Genomic DNA, 20,409 nt, shown 5'->3' on the forward strand with positions numbered 1-20,409 from the left:
GTTTCAATTGTTTATTCCAATTCCCAATAATGTCAGAATTATGGTGTGATATATGGGGAATTGTGTACGGTAATTGCAGAAAGAAATTTTTTGAAACTTTGGAATATATATGCTGTGCTAATTAAAGTTGGATTCAGACATTGACCCCAAATTTCAAGACTAATAATTATGTATTTTGGGTCATTAAATGAGGCTTGATGAATTTGCTATCGTCCTGTTCACACACACATATATATTCTGTCGTTATGCCAATAGTCAAAGGATGGATTTATTATATATTTTGATAGTAGATGATGATCTGTAATACTTGAATAAACAGGATAATAATTGAAAAATATTAAATGATAAATATTATGTTTATGTAATTAATGTACGATTGACGTTGTTTGTTAGTCACCCAAATGGCCAAACATTATGGTATGCGAACATTAAATCACATAATTTATTTGTCAAATACTCTTGATAGTGTGATGCTTATAATAGGAAATGACATTGAAAATTATTGATTTCAAGAGTATATTGGCGTTCATAGATTATAAAATCATTATGGATTGCCCAAAGGTTGATCGGTCAATTTTATTAATCTTGAACATAATCGTGGTTAATTGATATACTTAATTAGATGTGTTTTGTGTATCCAAAGATGACAGGCATGTCTGATTGGAGTATGATTAATTACCAATCAAGTGAAATTCAATTAGCATCATTATGTTTATTATGATGGTATAACGTAATATCACCCAAAGGAGAATTACGCTATACATTTATTGTTATCTGAATCTGAAATTAAAACTCAAAGTATTAATGTTAGAGTATTTTATATTTTGCAGTATCTGTTCCCGTTGCTCTACATTCGCATGCTTTATTTGTACCAGTGTTCAATTAGGCTCAATTTCTCTGATTGGTGTAAACAAGTTCAGTTCAACTTAGGTGTTTTGGACTTGGACTTGGCACTTCAAGTTGAGAAACTTGTTGATCTTATTGATAGAGCAGTGCTGATGAAAGATCTGTCCAGGTATGCTGGAGAGAAGAATAGGAATACGAGTTGTTCCCACAAACCCTGTCTACGAAGCAAGGGCATTAAGCCTCTTGGATATGCAAACAAGAGTAAAGCTTGGGAAAGGTCTAACAGATTAAGCTTAATGTTTATGTTGATGACCTTAGCAAAGAATATCAAGGCTACTATCCCTAAAACTGAGAATGCTAAGGAATATATGAAGTTTGTGGAAGAACGTTCAGAAACAACTAAAAAATCACTTGCTGGCACACTGATGGGAACCTTAACCACCATGAAATTTGATGGCTCTCGTACCATGCATGAGCATGTTACTAAAATGAGTAACATTGCAGCAAGACTTAAGACTCTTAGGATGACTGTGGATGAGAACTTTCTGGTACAATTTATCATCAACTCCTTGCCTCCCGAGTACGATCCATTTTATATGAACTATAATACCTTAAAGGATAAATGGAATGTAAATGAATTGCATAGTATGCTCGTGCAAGAGGAGACAAGGCTTAAGAATCAAGGAACTCATTTTGTTCATCTCATAAGTCATCAAGGAGTTGGAAAGAAATATAAGAAAAGATCTGGAAAGGGCATTAAGCAAGGACCACTAAAAATAAATGAGTCTTCTGCCCAAATCCACAATAAGAAACATAAGAAGGATACGTGCCATTTCTGTCGCAAACCTGGGCACCATAAAAAGGACTGCTTGAAACGTAAGGTATGGTTCGAAAGTAAAGGTAAGATTATTTCTTACGTATGTTTCGAATCTAATTTGGCAAAAGTTCCTTATAATACTTGGTGGATTGATTCCGGATGTACCACTCATGTTACTAATATGATGCAAGGATTCTTTTCAACCCAGACCATAAATCCAAACGAAAAGTTTGTCCTCATGGGAAATCGAGTCAAAGCTCCAGTTGAAGCCATTGGAACTTATCGTTTGATTTTAGATACTGGACATCATTTAAATTTATTTCAGACTCTTTATGTACCTTCTATTTCTCGTAATTTAGTTTCCTTATCGAAATTTGATTATGTTGGATATTTCTTTGATGGTGGAAATGGATGTTTAAATTTGTTTAAACAAAATCATCTTATCGGTTCCGCCATTCTTTGTGATGGCTTATATAAATTAAAGCTTGATAACCTCTTTGCCTCTTTTGATCTTGCATCATAATATTGGTGCTAAACGTGTTTTACTGAATGAACGATCTGCTAACTTGTGGCATAAACGTTTGGGTCACATATCCAAGGAAATGATAGAAAGATTAGTAAAGAATTAAATCCTTCCCAACTTAGATTTTAGTGATCTTGAAACTTGTGTGGATTGTATTAAGAGTAAAAAACCAAACACACAAAGAAAGTAGCCAAAAGAAGCACACAGCTTCTTGAGATAATACATACCGATATATGTGGGCCTTTTGATATTCCATCATTTGGTGGGAAAAAGTATTTTATCTCCTTTATCGATGATTTTTCACGTTATGGTTATGTCTATCTATTACATGAAAAGTCTCAAACTGTAAATGCTTTAGAGATTTTTGTCAATGAAGTTGAACGGCAATTAGACAGAAAGTTGAAAATTATTAGATCTGATAGAGATGGTGAATATTATGAAAAGTATGATGAAACTGGACAACACCCAGGTCAATTTGCTAAATTTCTTGAAAGACATGGCATATGTTCTCAATACACTATGTCAGGCACACCACAACAAAAATGGTGTAGCTAAAAGGCATAATCGTACTCTAATAGAAATGGTAAGGTGTATGTTAAGCAATTCTTCTTTACCCATATCTTTGTGGATGTTTGCATTAAAGACTGCTATGTATCTACAAAACAGGGTTTCTAGTAAGGCAGTTCCAAAGACTCCTTTTGAACTGTGGACAGGAAGGAAAACCCAGTTTAAGGCACCTGCATATTTGGGGTTGCCCAGCAGAAGCAAGAATTAATAATCCACATGAAAAGAAACTGGACTCAAGAACAATCAATGGATTTTTCATTGGTTATCCAGAAAAATCAAAAGGGTATAGATTTTATTGTCCTAACCATAGTACTAGAATTGTTGAAACTGGAAATGCTAGGTTCATTGAGAATGGTGAAGTTAGTGGGAGTTTTGAACCACGAAATGTGGAAATACAAGAAGTTAGAGTTCAAGTTTCTCTACCCTCAACTTCTTCTAATGTTGTTGTTCCTGAAATTGTTGAACGAGATGACAATTTACCCGAACAACAAATAAATGATCAAACACCTCACAATGAAGTTGCCATCGATGAACCCGCATTAAATGAACCACAAGAAATAACATTAAGAAGGTCACAAAGACAACATAGACATGCTATTTCTGATGATTATGTGGTTTACCTACAAGAGTCTGAATTTGACTTGGGAATTGTTGATGATGATCCAGTTTCATTTTCATAGGCCATTGAGAGCGCTAATTCTGATAAGTGGTTAGATGCTATGAAAGATGAGTTAAAATCTATGGAACATAATGCAGTATGGGACCTCGTTGAATTACCAGAATCATGTAAAAAAGTTGGGCGTAAATGGATCTTTAAGACCAAGCGCGACTCTAATGGTAATATCTAACGACATAAAGCTAGACTTGTTGCCAAATGTTTTACTTAGAAAAGTGGCATTGATTATAAGGAGACATTTTCACAAGTCTCTAAGAAAGACTCACTCAGAATTATAATGGCTTTAGTAGTTCATTATGACTTAGAACTACGTCAAATGGATGTGAAAACCGCCTTTCTAAATGAAAATTTAGATGAAGAAGTTTATATGGATCAACTTCAGTTAAAGGAAAGGAACACATGGTATGTAAGTTAAAGAAATCAATATATGGACTTAAACAGGCTTCCCGTCAATGGTATCTTAAGATCAACGATACCATTACTTCCCTTGGATTTAAGGAAAACGTCGTTGATCGATGTATATATCTGAAGGTCAGTGGGAGCAAGTTTATATTTCTGATTCTGTATGTTGATGATATCTTGCTAGCTACTAATGATTTTGGTCTATTATATGAGACTCAGAAATTTCTCTCTAAAAAATTTTGAAATGAAAGACATGGGAGAGGCAACCTATGTGATTAGAATTGAATTATTCCGTGATAGGTAACAAGGATTGTTAGGGTTATCTCAGAAAGCATATCTCAATAAAGTTTTAGAGGGATTTAATATGAAAAATTGTTGAACGAGTATTGTTCCAATTCAGAAAGGAGACAAGTTTAGTCTCATGCAATGTCCTAAAAATGAATTGGAACGCAAACAAATGACAGTTATTCCTTGTGCATCTCTTGTTGGAAACTTAATGTATGCTTAGACTCGCACCAGGCCAGACATCAGTTTTACTGTTGGAATGCTGGACAGGTATTAAAGTAACTCGGGACTTGATCATTTGAAAGCTGCAAATAAAGTATTGAGATACTTGCAAGGAACGAAAAATCACATGCTCACTTACAGGAGATCTGATAACTTGGAGGTCATTGGATATTCAGATTCGGACTTTGTTGGATGTGTGGATACTAGAAAGTCCACATTTAGCTATTTGTTCCTCTTAGCTGAAGGGGCTATATCATGGAAAAGTGCGAAGCAGTCAATCATTGTTGCATCCACTATGGAAGCCGAGTTTGTGACATGCTTTGAAGCCACAGTTCAAGGAAATTGGTTGCGAAACTTTATTTCAGGACTTGGGATCGTCGACAGTATAGCGAAGCCGCTGAAACTTTATTGTGATAATTCTGCAGCAGTCTTCTTTTCAAAGAACGACAAGTACTCTAAATGTGCTAAACACATGGAATTGAAGTACTTTGCCGTTAAAGAAGAAGTTCAAAAACAAAGTGTGTCAATCGAGCATATTAGCACCAATCTTATGATTGCAGATCCATTAACAAAAGGATTGCCACCAAAGACATTCAATGAACATGTCGAAATGATGGGCATTATTGAAAATTATCATTGACATTATTATGCAATTTATGATACTTAAGTATTGACATTTTGAGCTCATTTATGTATTGTTTTTGACAAAATATTATTCCTGTCATAACTGTTAGTACATGTACGTGAATGGATTATGTGAATGCTGACAGGGATAGTCTTTTCGAAGACATTATTGTAATGCAATTATCGAACTTCTCATTATGTGTCATGTTGGGTAGAGACTAATACTGTAATACATGGAAGGAATTATGCTTATATGATGGTGTAAAATCGCCATGACTCTTATTAGTCTTTACTTAATGATGATATATTAAGTGGCCAATGTATGATGGATTTCAGCTAATGGTATGCGCATTATGTTATATACCACATAACAAAACAATATTACACGACGCAAGTGGGAGAATGTAAAATCAATTATTTGTGACCCATGTAATATTAAAGAATTAATTAAAGGTGGTTAATATTACTAAAATCCTATTGGCCCAATTGAAAAGTGACAGTTTTATAATTGTCTACTTTGATGGAAAGTGGAGAGTTTTTTGGCACATAGGAGACGGCCTCTCTCTGTCTATAAATGTGAATGAAACTCATCAATTAATTCATTCAATCAAAGAGAAGAAAAGTGAGAGAACGGTTTATTTAATTTAACAGCTTATTATTTACAGATCTAAAATTCTCAATTATTGCCATGGATCAAGGTATGTTTCTTGATCAAATTGCTCATATGTGAAAATCATAGAATTCTAAGATCTTAGCATTAAAGTTAAATTAATGGCTAACATACATCCCATGTGCATAACGTATACAATGCATCAACTCTTGAAGTCTACGAGTAGAAAGGAGAACAATTTTATTACTCAATACCAAATCTAGAACACTCGAAAATACAAAGTGAGTCTAGAAAAACTCCAAAATCTCATCTAAAATAAATTTAAAACCAGTTTTTTTTTTCCTCTTTTTTGTGCACTTTAAGGGACAATAAAAGAACTCTTGTATCTCTTCTACGCAAACGTGATACTATACCTTTTGTACTTCATTAATTTGCTCGACTATGGTACTGGTATATTGAACTCAAAAACTAATTGCTAGTTTTGTCCATTGCATTATAATTTGTTTCGAGCTGGAGTTTGTTAGAATTTGTGTGTGACCTAAATTCTATTTGGGAATTCTATTTAAGAATTCTATTTGGGAGTTCTTTTAGGATTTGGTAATTTATGGCTTGAAGAAGTTTTGAAGAAGTATGGGAGTTTTTACATTCCTATTCTACCTCGAAACGCCACCTTTTGCCAGCTCTTTATTGTATTATAATTTCCTAATGTATCAGGGATTTTTTTAATTATAAGTGTGTTGAGTACAACACATATTGAGATTGACCAATTGTCCAACTTATTAGTTTGGTCCAGATAGATCTCTTGTAATCCTTACTTTTGATTATAGTGAATTTTTCGCCTCCATCCGTGGTTCTTTCCAATTGGATTTCCACATAAATCTTGTGTTCTTGTGATTGTTTATTTTCATATTGCCTGTATCTCGCCTTTAATTGATAACATGACAGAATGATGGACGAGCGCACGGCTGCATTCTCAATTGCATCGACACTGTAAATTCACCAATTGCCAACCACCAAGGTTTTTACAGGCTCAATTTACAAATACATATCAACATCACAAATCCAACGACCCAAGATCACCTCAAAGTCTCCACCTATGGTTGCTAGATATTTATTCACTTAAAGAACACCACAAAGGAGAAGCAAAACCACCAAGAAAGTTACCAGAAAGGCACGGTGGAAAGAGAAGCAGAGAGGCAGCAGCAAAGAAACACACAGGAATGCCCAAGAAGAATACAAGTCTCATGAGGCCAAGAATAAAGCAAGAATATATAGGTGCTCAATTGCCCAACAAGATAAGTCCATTAGGTTAAGTGAATGGGTCAAGGGCCTAATAGATATAAATTGGTTGTAGAATGGGCCTCTAGTAATACTAGCCATCCAAGTAGGTAAATAATCGACCCATGAGCACCTCCACTTAATTGGTCACTTCAAATGGCCCAATTAACTTCTTGGGTCAGGTCATTTTAATTTTGGTGTTGATATATCATTCAGTCATACGGTCAACGCCGACTGATAAATTAAACCGGATTTACATCATCACCTGGGAAGTCGTTTGACAACAATTTATCCAACAGACATCTCATGCGGACAAATTGTGAGAATTTGGAGGCAGTTGCTGGAAACATGCGTTTTGCTGATAGAATAGAAACAGAAGCAAATATTAAGTAAATTGTTGATTGGGACACAATGGTTGAGTTCTGTATTCAGGCAGGACAAGCAATTGCTTTTGATTCCCTTTAAGCAAAAGCTGCTGTTCTGTGCTTGAAGATGGTGCACCTTTAGTCTGGTGTGGCTATACATTTACCTAATAAAATACCTGAGAAGAAAGAGATTCGGAGGAGAAGAGTGGAAAAACAGTGTTAATGTACTTGTGGACCATGATTCTGAGTGGATTCCATCAATATTGGAAGAAGTGGAGCGTGCAAGTGATGGTTCATGGAACTTGTTGCCATATTTATTTGCAACATTTATGACATCTACAATCTAGAACACTACTGCCTTCAATGCTAACACTGGAGGATTCAGCAACAATGTTCACTGCTTGGTAAGGTATGAATACTTGAGTTTTAGTCTGAGAAATAAAAAAATGATCAGATACACCAGGAGATTCATTTTCGTCTCCGTTCATTGCTCTTTGATATTGAAGTTGTTCTTGCAGTCATATTTGAATATTTATGGTTACATCTAACTAAACGTTAAGTGTTTATTTTGATTATGTTGAAATATGCGATAAAGGTTCCCACACCACATATAAATAGTCTCTTTTACAATCTCATTCAAACAGGAATATCATCCTCTATTTATTTTATTGCCTCTATTTATTTTATTGAACTACCTTTATCATTTTATACATTCTGGAAAAGGTAGAAAACAAGTTTACTACCATCATCTTAGTTCTTTTCAAGTCATAAGTATATGTCTATGATTCATGTGGTTTTTAGTCCCTGGGTAGTTAATCTATCAGATATTGTCAGTGTAATGATATGCCAACAATGGAAATATGCTCTAATATTTTGCTTCTCTGGATATGAATTTTCTTTTATCAGGTGCATTTGCTCGGTGATTGCAGGTAGCGGATTCGGACTTGAAAGAGAGTATCAACAGAAACACGGTCTCTCGAATGGCCATGTCACCGAAACCTTTGATCCTGAGACAGAGAATAGTTTTTCAGAAGCTACCGTAAAGTCCACAGTGCAGCTCTTAATCAAGTTCTTTGCCGGGGATATTTGGAATCTCAGAATGAAAGCAATAGGTAAGACAATGATGCTTGCAAGCTTGTGGTATCGTAGTAAAATGCTAAATTAATTGGCAAACATGTTATCTGGTAAGATGATAATTCTCCTTCATATGCCTGAGTAACGGTATTAATTGGGTGAAACTTTTATCAACAAATTCAGAATCATTTCCATACTCATGTCATTATAAAGTCAAATGAAATGACATTTGGAAAATTGATAACGTTTTGTTTTGTTTCAATCGTGCAATACTTTATTTTAAGTGATCTTAATTTTATTCATTTGCACAGGTCTCATTTGGTTGCAGAGCTGATCTCACTTTGGCAATATTTATGTCCAGTTTTGGTCATTCATAAATTGTCCTAACGACCAATGTAAATCTTAAGTTAGTCTATTTGGAAACCCCTTTGTATCATCAGTTATGTGAGTTGCATGATTAGTTTAACAAATTTAGTGTACCAAAGAAAATTCAACATCAAATAAATAAACAAAATATAAAATTTATACCAACTGAAAATAATGTGGCAAACAAAACAAAAATAATATACAAGTCAGTAGCATTATAAGGAAAGAAGGAAAAATAAGTTATTTTTCTTAATTGTCAATATCTCTAAAAACATAAAAAATGTTGAAAAATAAAATCTTGTAAGTTACAACAATGAAGCGTCGTCGTGATGATCGTGTCATGTGTGTGCAAATGATTAACATTGATATCTTGTTGATAATATCATCTGAATCATCAATATATATTGATTTTAATCAAAGTTATGTGTAGAAATTATGATGTATGTTCGACTATAAAATAAAATAATAAGTAAGCGTTAAGTAAGTATAAACATATTCTACACAATAACAACAAAAACAAGCTCAAAGTCAGAAATTCAACTATCCCAATTTCCGCAACATAATGATGTCTCTTGAATTAGTTTTGAAATATAGAGAGTAAATCTGGTGAAGTTCACCGGCTTGTCTTCGTATTTGAAGTGAACTATAAATATCCTTTTGAAACCTGAAATCTTTGCTAAATTAACATTTGCTGTACAAACCCTTAAATTCAAAAAAAATAAAATAAAATTCTAAGAGTAAACTATATACTTATTGAAGCAAAAATGAAAACAAACCATTCGCATAAGAAGTCCAGACATGCAAACTGGCATTTCCTAGGAAGTTTTGAAGCTCGTCCAAATTTAGATCGAGTAGCCATTAACGTTAGATGGGGATAATAAGAACCTTACACAAGTATAGATATAAATGAAAGACTGACATTACACTTACAAAAAGCATAAATACATTCTCCATGGATCAATTCAATTCAAAAATATTATTATTATTGATTCAGTTACAAGGTATGTAAAACTCCCTACCAAACGATTGATATAATAATAATTTTAACCGAATAGTTTCACTTTCACCGTTCTTTCCCATAATCAACTTTAAACTTGGGATCACAATAATTTTAACTGAACAGTATCACTTTCGCCGTTCTCTAATTGTATGATATCCTTGACTAAATATCATAAGACATGATCTGCACATAATGCATAAAAATCTCAATTCCCAAAAAGCAACCGTATTTTTTTCAAGTGAACAGAGTAATTAAGGATCGCACATGGCTCCAAAATGAGATGAGTTGGAAGGAGCTAGCAGAAACATTTGTGTACTATCCAGCTTGACATTATTCATGTAAATTAGGAACTTGAAATTATCATCATCTATGAGGCTATAATCTAATATTTGAATACTATTTCTTCAGGTACAAACCAAGAGGTCTAATTTGTGGAAAAAAGGATCAAATCTTTATTGTCTTACATGGAACATAATGGATAGAACAATTCCCTGATGGAGCCCCCGATGCAGCTGCAAAACAAAAAGTGGTATTTCCATGTGCATTTGGCAATGCCAAGTCGTTAGTTCCTTGACATATTCAGTTTGCTTGGTGACAGCAGCTATGCGAAGAGGCCTATTTCCTCTTTCGGATTTTTCTATACAAGCTACACTTTTGTCCACATTCAGAACAATTTCAACAGCCTTTCAATCACCTCCTAGAGCAGTTGGGTATAAAAGTGCAGGAACCTTCAGTGTACTTATAGTATGTGGCACGTATAAAATTAGAGGACATTCCCATGTGCATAATATATACAATGCATCAACTCTTAAAGTGTGAGTAGAAAGGATAAAAGTTTTATTACTGAATACCAAATCCAGAACTCTCGAAAATACTAAGGGAAGTGTTATATCTACATAATTGTCTACATAATAGTGTTCATAATTATACGTGGCACTGGATCCAACATTTAATTCAAATCTCACACTTACACATCAACAACTAAATGATTGTCACATCACATTATGAACACCATTATGTGCAATAATTATGTACAAGTAGAATTTTCCAAATACTAAGGAGCCTCGAAAAACTCCAAAATCTCATCTAAAATAAATTTAAAACCAGTTTTTTTTTTCTTTTCTTTTTTGCATACTTTAAGGGATTTCATGTATCTCTTCTACACAAACGTGATACTATACACATTTGCACTTCATTAATTTGCTCAACTCTGGTACTGGTATATTGAACTCAAAAACTGACTGCAAAAGCTCTTAGATGTTGGGCAAGGATATCAGTGTTCATATTGATATTGGATATTGGGTTTTCAACTCTAATTTCAATCTGGCTAGGCGTCTACTATAAATTTAAATGAGATAAAAACAATAAAAGAATAACAAAATGTTAATAGAGAAATACATTTTATGCATGATTAGGGAAAAATATTTTTTAATTAAATTAGATGGTGTAATTAGCAAGGAGTTTGAACAGTCATTATATTCAAATGTACGAGAAAATTTTCAGTGCTTATGGAGTATGAAAATCAGTACTTCCTATCACTATTTAATTGACATGTATACTATTATTTTATATCTGATTCGAATCAAAAATTGAGTCTCAATTATTTAATACACAAGTCAATTAAATAATAACTGAGAGTGCTTGAAATTTCTCTGCCAAGTTCTCCCAAATGTATAAGCACTCTCTTTTATGTTCATTAAAAATGACACTAGAGTTCTATTAGCAACGATTCATTCAATTTTCCAAAGTTTCTACCTCTTCCTCACTCTTAAAATTTCAAGTATGTTCCAGGATTCGAATCCAGTAATATACAGTAAATATTCACTTCTTTATTAGCATATTTTCTGGGTTTTGAATCTTGTTATTGCAATTAGTGCCTGGGTGTTGTCTAATGAACAAAGTGGATTGATGCAAGGTGATATTTTTTTTTTTTTTTAATGGGGAATCCTGGCAATGAATATGAATATCGGACCGACAGCCAGGAAACAATTCATAACAGAACAAGTACTACTATTGGTAGTAGAGCATTAGAGATGTTGGACCTGAAACAACACTGGCAGGCAAATGTCCCATTTCTATATGCGTGCAAAATTGACAGCTACCACTATTGACATTGGAATGAACTCAGATACCAATGCTCATCAAATTATTTAAGAATCAATCCCAAAATATTCCAGACAGCGGCAGGGGCGTCAAATATGCTGAGACTAACCACACACCGCCTAATGGACTCCCCCCTCAGGCTAAAATACTTTCACCATGGGCCTCAGGCTCTCTCCGTGAACGAAAGTTGGCGTCAAAAACCTATGATAATCAATTCTAAAATATGGCCTATGCCCCTATATGAACTATATGTACGTAATCAAGACCAATGTTGGGTCAAGATCTTTTCGTGTAGGATAGAACATGGTCAAAGCCCCTTTGTGAACTAGAAGAAATATATAGTCACGAGTACTTTTTTTGTCGATCTCAATATCACGTCTCACATTTCTATTCACAATTAATCTATATATAACCTTTGAATTTCACATGTTTCACAGTAAAAGAACCTTTTATAATAATCATGTAATCGGATAAATAATTCATATAATAGCACAGAATGCAACGGTACAATCAATTTATAAATAATTGAAAATATTCAAGTCCCCCCCCCCAACAAAGTTGTAGATCGATCGCGACTTCAATCTTCTTGTAACCTGCTCGCATTCAAATACCAAGTATGACATCTTGCACTCGTCCCAAGAAATCACATCGCTTTACCCAGGTGCCCTTGAGCAATTTTCTTAATGTTAGAAATACTAATTTACGAATAAGAACTTAACATCTCTTATTTTCAATCTCATAATCCAATTTAGGGTCATTAACAACATATACTCCGTATAGATTATTTTAACACCTAATCCATAATAACTAAACTTAACTTGGTTTTCTTAATAAAATATCCAAGAAATCACATGGTTGACAAAACTAGCACTAAAATTTTCTAGAATATTGAATTGAATTGTGATATCATGTCATTTTATTGAAAACTGTCTTCAAACCCATTGACAGAAACAGCTCTCTCTGGGCAGAATTTCGAAAATAGCACTTGTATTACAATAGCTCAAAAGTTCCTCAAAACAATAGAGAATTCCAATCTCAAATCCTTAATTTAAGTGTTTAGCATTAGATAATAATAAGAAAATCAAAGAGTAAGCCTTTATCTCACAAACCCTTTCAAAATTCCACTTTTTTCAACACAAATTTTCAAATATACATTTCTTTAATATATTCTTGTTTATTATCTCAAATACCTGTCAATAACCTTTAATTCTTCCTAAACTTTGTATTTAAGAATTTTTTTCCAAGAACCCTAAATTCTAATATCATTCTTCACTAAGTAAAATTTATGCTTACGTCAAGGAACTGAGAAAACAATTGAAGACTCTAGCTCATCTTCCTCCTTTTTCTTTTCTTTCTTTTCCTTTTTCCACCATTCTTTTTCCACAATTGAAGACTCTAGCAAAAAAAAAAACCCATCAAGCGTCCACCGGGCCCCACTTTGAACGGGGTGGAGATTACCTACTTAGTTGGGTATTTGGGTTGAGGACGGGCGTAGGAGACTTCATCCTGAGGTGAATATGGGTAACAAGGGTCCTACCTCACCGTTTAATTTTTTTTTTTAAATACTTTAAATAAAAAGCTCCATGAAATTTCATTAATTCTAATAGAATATAGTAACTAAAATTATCTAAGAAATATGACAAATAATAAAAGTCTTAGTTATCAAATATATATGAATAATTTAACTTTTAAAAATAAATTAATTAACTAAAAAATTTAATAAACGTATTATTATCTTACTTTAATGAACAAGAACAATAAAATGAATTAAAAAATTAAATGGGGCAAGGGCTCACTTCGCCTAAAGTGGGTAATGGGGTGGGTACGGGGAAGGAAATTACTCAGGGGGACGGGGCGGGTCCCATTGCCATCCCCACGTTGTTTCTTTCCTCAAAGAAAAGATGGTTTCAAATTGAAATTGATTAACTTAACTATTTGTAATTTAAGTCCCCCAATCTTCATGTCATATACTTTTTAGCCCTTAATTTTCTAGTAATAAAAAGCTAAATCCCTTTGATTTCTATTTTATTTAATTTCTAGCCTCCAAATACTTGTAATTACAATTTTAGCCTCATGAAAATAATTTATTCAACTTAAGTTCTATTTGACTTTGACTTTGACTTTGACCAATTGAATTACTTGACTTTGATTATAAATGAGTGAATGTAACAATTTCTGCAGACTACTCCACTTGATATAATTTGTATCGCAATGATAGTTACGATATATATAGAGAAGAATAACAAAGAAGAATTAGTAAGAATAGAAAGCTTCTCCACTTCTTTAGCACTCGTAAAACAAAGCCTTTTATTAGAAAATACAACAAGGCTTAAAACAAAGTAACAACTAGAAGAAACAAAGGCTTAAAACAAAGCCTTTTATTAGAAAATACAACAACAACAACAAAGCTTCTCCACTTTTCTTATTAACGACAACTAGTATTGAAGCTCCATTTATTAGAAAAGCCTGTGCTTACCTGGTCGAAACATAAACCTTGATGCCCAGATTGTTGAATGGATTAGGGAAATCCATAACCTAAAATTTAGAATTACATATAAAGTGATCAGAAGCAAAGCAAGACCAGCAATAATTTTTGGCGATATCCCTAGCTTTTCTTCCTTATAGGCAAAAAAGTAGGTTGCACTAAATTTCAAGACCAAGCAAACGATTGAAGCAAAGAGTGTAAATAGTCCAACCATCAACTTTGCCGGTAGTCTAAATAGAAAATCTTCTTCTCCATAGCGTGAAGTTAAGATAGACAAGAACATCATTATGAAAGCTGTCGAGCTAAACATTGCCACTGCATTAGATGTAACAAAAACCTTGAACCATCTATTGTGAGCTTCCTTATTCCCATCTGGCACGGTAAAGGATGCATTTAATGCCACTGTGGCAATTAAGGTTGCCACAACCATGCAAGAAGTTGTTGTGTTTTTCATCCAATCCTCACCAGCTTTCCGTAACTCCTCGTGCTCCTCCGTAAACAACTCCTTTGGTGTTTTGCCCTTTTTGTTTTTCTTCTGAACATCAGAAGACCGTAGAATCTTCTCCACCTCCTGTAAAGCTTCCCGTAATTTCTCATTCTGCTCCGTGAACATCTCCCTAGGTCTTTTCTCGTCCTCATTTTTCTTCTGAACATCCGAAGGCCGTAGATGCTTCTCCACCTCCTGTAAAGCGTAGTCAAATTAATGTATATTGCATAATCATCCAAAATTTAACTCTTAACAAGGGGATAAATTTTTTTATCACGTGGAATAGTGGATTGGAGAATTCCAAAAATATATATATATATATATATTCAAGATAAACAAGAAATGGTACAATTCACCTTCATGCTATACAGTGTTCCTCTTCTCTTTGAGGGGAAAAAGGAAAGGGGATTCAATAGTCAAGTCAATTTTTCTCACCTTAAACCACTGTAGCTCTCTTTGCATTTGAAGAGCCGCCCCAGATACACTATTGAGTCTGCTTGAAGGTGCTAATTTCGCAGCCAAGTGCAAAATGTTGTTATTGGAGTTTTTTTCTGTATAGAGCATCAATAAATCTTTAATAGCTCCTGTGAGGTAGATGAGACTAAAGACTTTCTCTTGTCGGTTATTAACCGCAACATGAAATATGGAGTAATTATTTGAGTCGACTTTCCACAAAAGATCAGGATATGAGCGGATAAGCAGAGTCAAAAACTGCCAGTTTTTGCAGCATCAGTAAGTATAGGAGTCTTCTCAAATAGGTCAGAAATTTCCGTGTCCTTTAAAGTCATAATCTGTGCACAGAGCTCTTTTAACAACTGAACGGCTTGTCTCCGCTTTTGAATTGAACCATATATACCTTTGAAACCTAAAAATCTTTGCTAAATTATTTCTAAAATTCATGTTAACCATAGAGCCAAATAAATAAATAAATAAATATCTGAGAAGAAAAAAGTAAAATAAATCTATATATCGATCATTCACACAAATTCCAGACTTTAAACTAGCATTTACTATGAGTTACTTTGAACAATAGAATAATCTATATTCTGATAGCTTTATGATTGTATAATGACCTTAGTTAATCATTAGAAGACAATAAAACATAAGAGAAACACTAGGAAGGACATAAATGAGTAGAAAGGTGTGAAAGGTGTGAAAGGTGTAGATACATGTATGTCTACTATCAACTAGAAATCTTCAGGTAAATTAATCTCCTTTTTTAATTTATTGTCAGTTGAAAATTAATAATGAAATAGAATAATCTTACAGGGAACATAAGGGACGATTCTAGCGAAACTTTCACATATCCATTCTTGACTGTTACCATAGTCTGAAAAAGGTTTTCGAGCTAACTCGTGCAGAGCGCGTCTCATGACGTCTGGAGAAGTGACTATACTTCTATCTGTTTTGAATATTTTTAATGCGATATCTGCATATAAGAAAAGCAATTTTGAAACTATCGCAAACATAATTTTCATTGTCATCTTGCCCATGGTCATGAACAGAGATTCCGTACCATACATGCCACTACCGATAGCTGCAACAAAAATGTTCACGCGCTCTTCGGCCTTGAAATTTATAGGGGATGCAATGCTGTCTAGATATTCAACCATTTCTCTTTTCCTCATCAAAACTGCCATTTCAATTGGGGTCATACCGTTGCTGCCTGGAATTGATGGCAGTTCTTTATTTTTTTGGTACATGACCTTGGCAATTTCTACAACCCCTGATGTAGCTGCAAAACAGAAAGCTGTATTTCCATGAATATTCTCCAATTTCAGTTCACTTGCGTCCAAGCATTCGACTAGCTTGCGGACAAATTCAGTTTGCTTGGTGGCAGCAGCCATGTGAAGAGGCCTATCTCCTCTTTCTGTTATCTTAAGAGAACGTGCACTTTCGTCCAATCTCACATTCCTATCTCCTTTTAAAGCAGCTTTATATATCCATATACGCTTGTTATTCATTTCTTCCCCTGATGATGTTTGGGGAGAACTTTTGTCAGATGTGTTGAAAGCAGAAGATGCTTCACAACTATGTAACACATACTAGACCAAAATAGACATAAATCCACTTACATATGTAACACATACTAGACCAAAATAGACATAAATCCACTTACATAATGTAGTACACAATCATCAAATCTTAATATTTACTAGCACGTCAACTTTGTATTGAAGTTGTTCAAAATCTAATGCAGCAATGTCCATCTCATTACTGTTGTAATTTGTTCAAATCATAACGATGAGGATAAGGATGATTTTTGGACTGTTTTCAAGAAGGGATATTAGTGAAAAATTGGGTGAAAACAAAAAAACATGAAAGTGAACGGTGGAACGCTGCCCAGCCCAGCGCATCTGAGCTGCCAATGGAGCCCGAAATGGCAGGGCAGTTGCTGCCCTTTGTGTTTGGCTCGGGTTCTGGTGTCTTTTCGTAAACCATTGTGTCCATCCAAGTATTTGGTGTTTCTATCCGTATAAATAAATTTTATGAGATAGAAAATATAAGGGATTAACATTTCTACTGAATTACAAAACTTAACTACTGATCAATTCCATAAACTTTCCTCTCTCTTTTTTCCCCCCATTTCATCAAGTAGCTTTTCAAATAATTCGAATAATTACATTGAACTAAATAAAAGTATCTCAAAACCACGATAACGGGATTTCCAGTTGGAAAATCGTATAATTTGTATTTGTTTAACGTGGCCACCCACATAAATAACATAGGCACAGTTATACGTTATGTCTTAACAGTTAACACCCATTACGGAGTTGTGGCTCGCCACAGGATGAGGTATGCACTTACTATATATTTGATCAACTCTGGAAATGGCAAACTTACATTGTCGGGCATTGGCATTGGGGATTGAACTTTCAGCATGTCTAGGCTTGCATGTTATCTCAACAATGGGTGCCTCAACAACCTCTGGTGTTGTAATTGTGGAAAAATTAGTTGTAGATACATTTTTTAAAACAGCTATTAAAATGCAAAAAGTTATTATAAAATAAAAAAATAATAAAAGTAAATCAATCTATCGAGATATTCGTGACATTACAATAAAGAAAATCAGAAACTTACCCTGTTGGACTTGGACATTGACATTGGAAATTGGACTTTCGACTTTGACTTCAACTTGGCTGGGCATGCTTGGTAGCTCAACGATGGGTGCCTCGACAACTGCTGTCGTTGTAATTGTAGAAAAATTAGCTGCAGATACCTTTTTAGAATAACAATTAAAATGCAAAAAATATAAAAGACTTATCAATTGATCGAGATTCATGACAGTATCAAGTCTTCAACTGAAAATGTTCATTATTAATTGCTGTGATTTATTTGGACAATTTCTCGCAATACAACGACCGAATCACAATAACAGGCGAGGTCCAGAGACTCAAGTTTTACTCCAAGACTATGCCCCATTTAGTTCTGATTTTTCACCTCAAAAAATTAATTTTTTGACCATTATTTAACATAGCCAGCCATTAGTTTTTACTTCTTCACTTACAGGTAGGACACACTTTTCTCTCCAACTGTCAAAATATAAACCAAAATTTTTTTTAAGTGCGTAAGATAATTTTTGTAAATTTCCAAGAAAATGAAGGGTATATATAACCCACAAACAATAACTTACAATGATAATTCAAAATCAATAAAATAAAATAAAATAACTGTAGGTTTTATTATTCTCTTTAGAATTTAAATCACTCCGCAAGTGCCTCAACAATTTTGTTTTACTGGATATAACTGTCTCTAAATATTTTATTTTATTGACTAGTTTTTAACAGAAATATATTTGGAATAACTAAAATAAATAATAACAATAAGATATTTATAATACAAAATAAAAGAAGTCCACGGTCCAACCATAGACTTATAAATACTCACTTGAAGTATGTTTCGAAGTGTTGATCCCTCACATAATTCCATAGATTGGCCCGTTATCTCAATTTAATTACTTTCTCCAAATTAAATAAATGATATACATTTAACTGTGGCTGGCTTGTTTATAAACATGAGAATCCAAGAATACGCACCAGGAGACAACTCCGACTGATCAGCCCGTGCCGGTTCTTGTTCTAAATCTGGATCCGATTCATAACTTCTCGAACTCATTGCTTTATCCCTCAGTCTTCTTCTACCTGTTGACCTGGAAAGATATCAAGAAAACCAATATTCTACAGTTAATTGGTGTCAGTTGTGTTAATTTCTACATAAATGGTAGATAGAATTTGATAACATTTCAACGTTGTGCATGCAACAGCTGATCTTTTTAAAAATGCTTTTAAGAACACTCACACAAGCTCTCTCAATTTGATCTGTGCTATGCTGCATGGAAAGTGTTAACGAAGGCAGCGAATTTATAGGCGTTGAGGGAGTAAATTGCAGTATTTGTCTTCAATCTATTGCCTTATTAGCAAATCAGTCTCTAATATTTTTTCTTGGCATCTAAAAACCTCAAATTACAAAATCGAACCGAAATCGTTATTTTCAGACCTTTGATTTGGGTCTACATAGCCCCATGAATGTTTAGGTTTCTAAATCAACCAAACCATTTAAAAATCATTCTATTTAAATTTTCGGTACTTAAAAATAATTTAAAATCGAATTCAACCGTTAATATAATTAGGAAAGAAGAAAACAAATCCTAAGTGAGAGAGTTCGGGAAGCTGCTTGAAAACTGAAAGCAATTTAAACTAAACACCACTATTTTCAATTTTCAATTTATTAAGCCTCATAACCACAAAGTGATGAATTATAATTATATCGTACTATCCTTGTGCATTTTGGAGGTGCTTTCATTACGTATTGTCGTCTTGTAGTTTATTTTCACACCTCATCTTGCATTTAAATTCAACAAAATTTAACTGAAAAAGTGTTAACATCTGTCTCGCTACGAATGAATATTAGTAGTTAATGCCCACAAATGAAAAAGAAAGTGAAACAGAGATATTAGGTCATTGTTCTATGAAGTAATTGCATAACTTTGTTGTATTCCAGTGAAAATTTATTGATTGTTTACTTAAGAAACAAATATAAAATATATATAATCGTTTTAAATAGTTTGATTTATAAATGGCGAAAATCACTCAAATTGAACCATTTTCATTCCTTGAATTTCTTTGTGGAAGAGTAGCAACATACCCAATTTTAGTTAGGTCATGTTTTGTCTTCATTTTCTAAAATTTATTTTTCTTTAAATTCATTTTCAATCACAAATTATCTCAATAAAATAATATTACATGTTGATCCATAAATTTTCCTACTTTTTAATTACAGATTCTTCAAAAAATCGTTTTTACAAAATATATTCTAAAGCGTCTCTATCAAATATGTCCTTGATTGTTTTAGCGCAAATGGTTGCAAAGGTTGGGTGGTTGAAATTAGTTGCATATGTTGTGGTCCATTAGGAAATGTTATATGTGAAACTTTTCTGCATTTTTGTTAACTAGGAACTATCGTGTTACATAAATTTAAAATAAGGGACTAAAATGATCAGAAAAAATAGAATGGGGACCTATTTGTTATTGCATGACTAGGTTGAAAGTTGTACTGCAATTGTCGTCTCTTTTTAGTCTTTTGGTTGTGAAATGCGTGCTTGTTTGATCCTCATACAGCAATAATTGTAGCATGACGTAATTGCACTAATTGTAGCATGACGTAATTGCATATCAGTCG

At 33.7% G+C, this 20,409-nt stretch overlaps 1 protein-coding gene across 1 annotated transcript; it reads right to left on the minus strand.

The window, feature by feature from the left end:
- Window positions 1-15,298: 15,298 nt before the first annotated feature.
- LOC111376964 lies at window positions 15,299-19,268 on the minus strand (the record flags this gene model as incomplete). Its single annotated transcript, XM_022999975.1, has 8 exons — window positions 15,299-15,595; window positions 15,998-16,159; window positions 16,247-16,702; window positions 17,575-17,658; window positions 17,812-17,940; window positions 18,768-18,880; window positions 19,030-19,059; window positions 19,198-19,268. Coding segments are annotated over 8 exons (1,206 nt in total), but the record flags the coding sequence as incomplete, so codon positions are not given.
- Between the last annotated feature and the right edge of the window lie 1,141 nt (window positions 19,269-20,409).

Source organism: Olea europaea, unplaced genomic scaffold (genome assembly GCF_002742605.1).
Source record: "Olea europaea var. sylvestris unplaced genomic scaffold, O_europaea_v1 scaffold1588, whole genome shotgun sequence".
Classification (NCBI taxonomy): Eukaryota; Viridiplantae; Streptophyta; class Magnoliopsida; order Lamiales; family Oleaceae; genus Olea; species Olea europaea.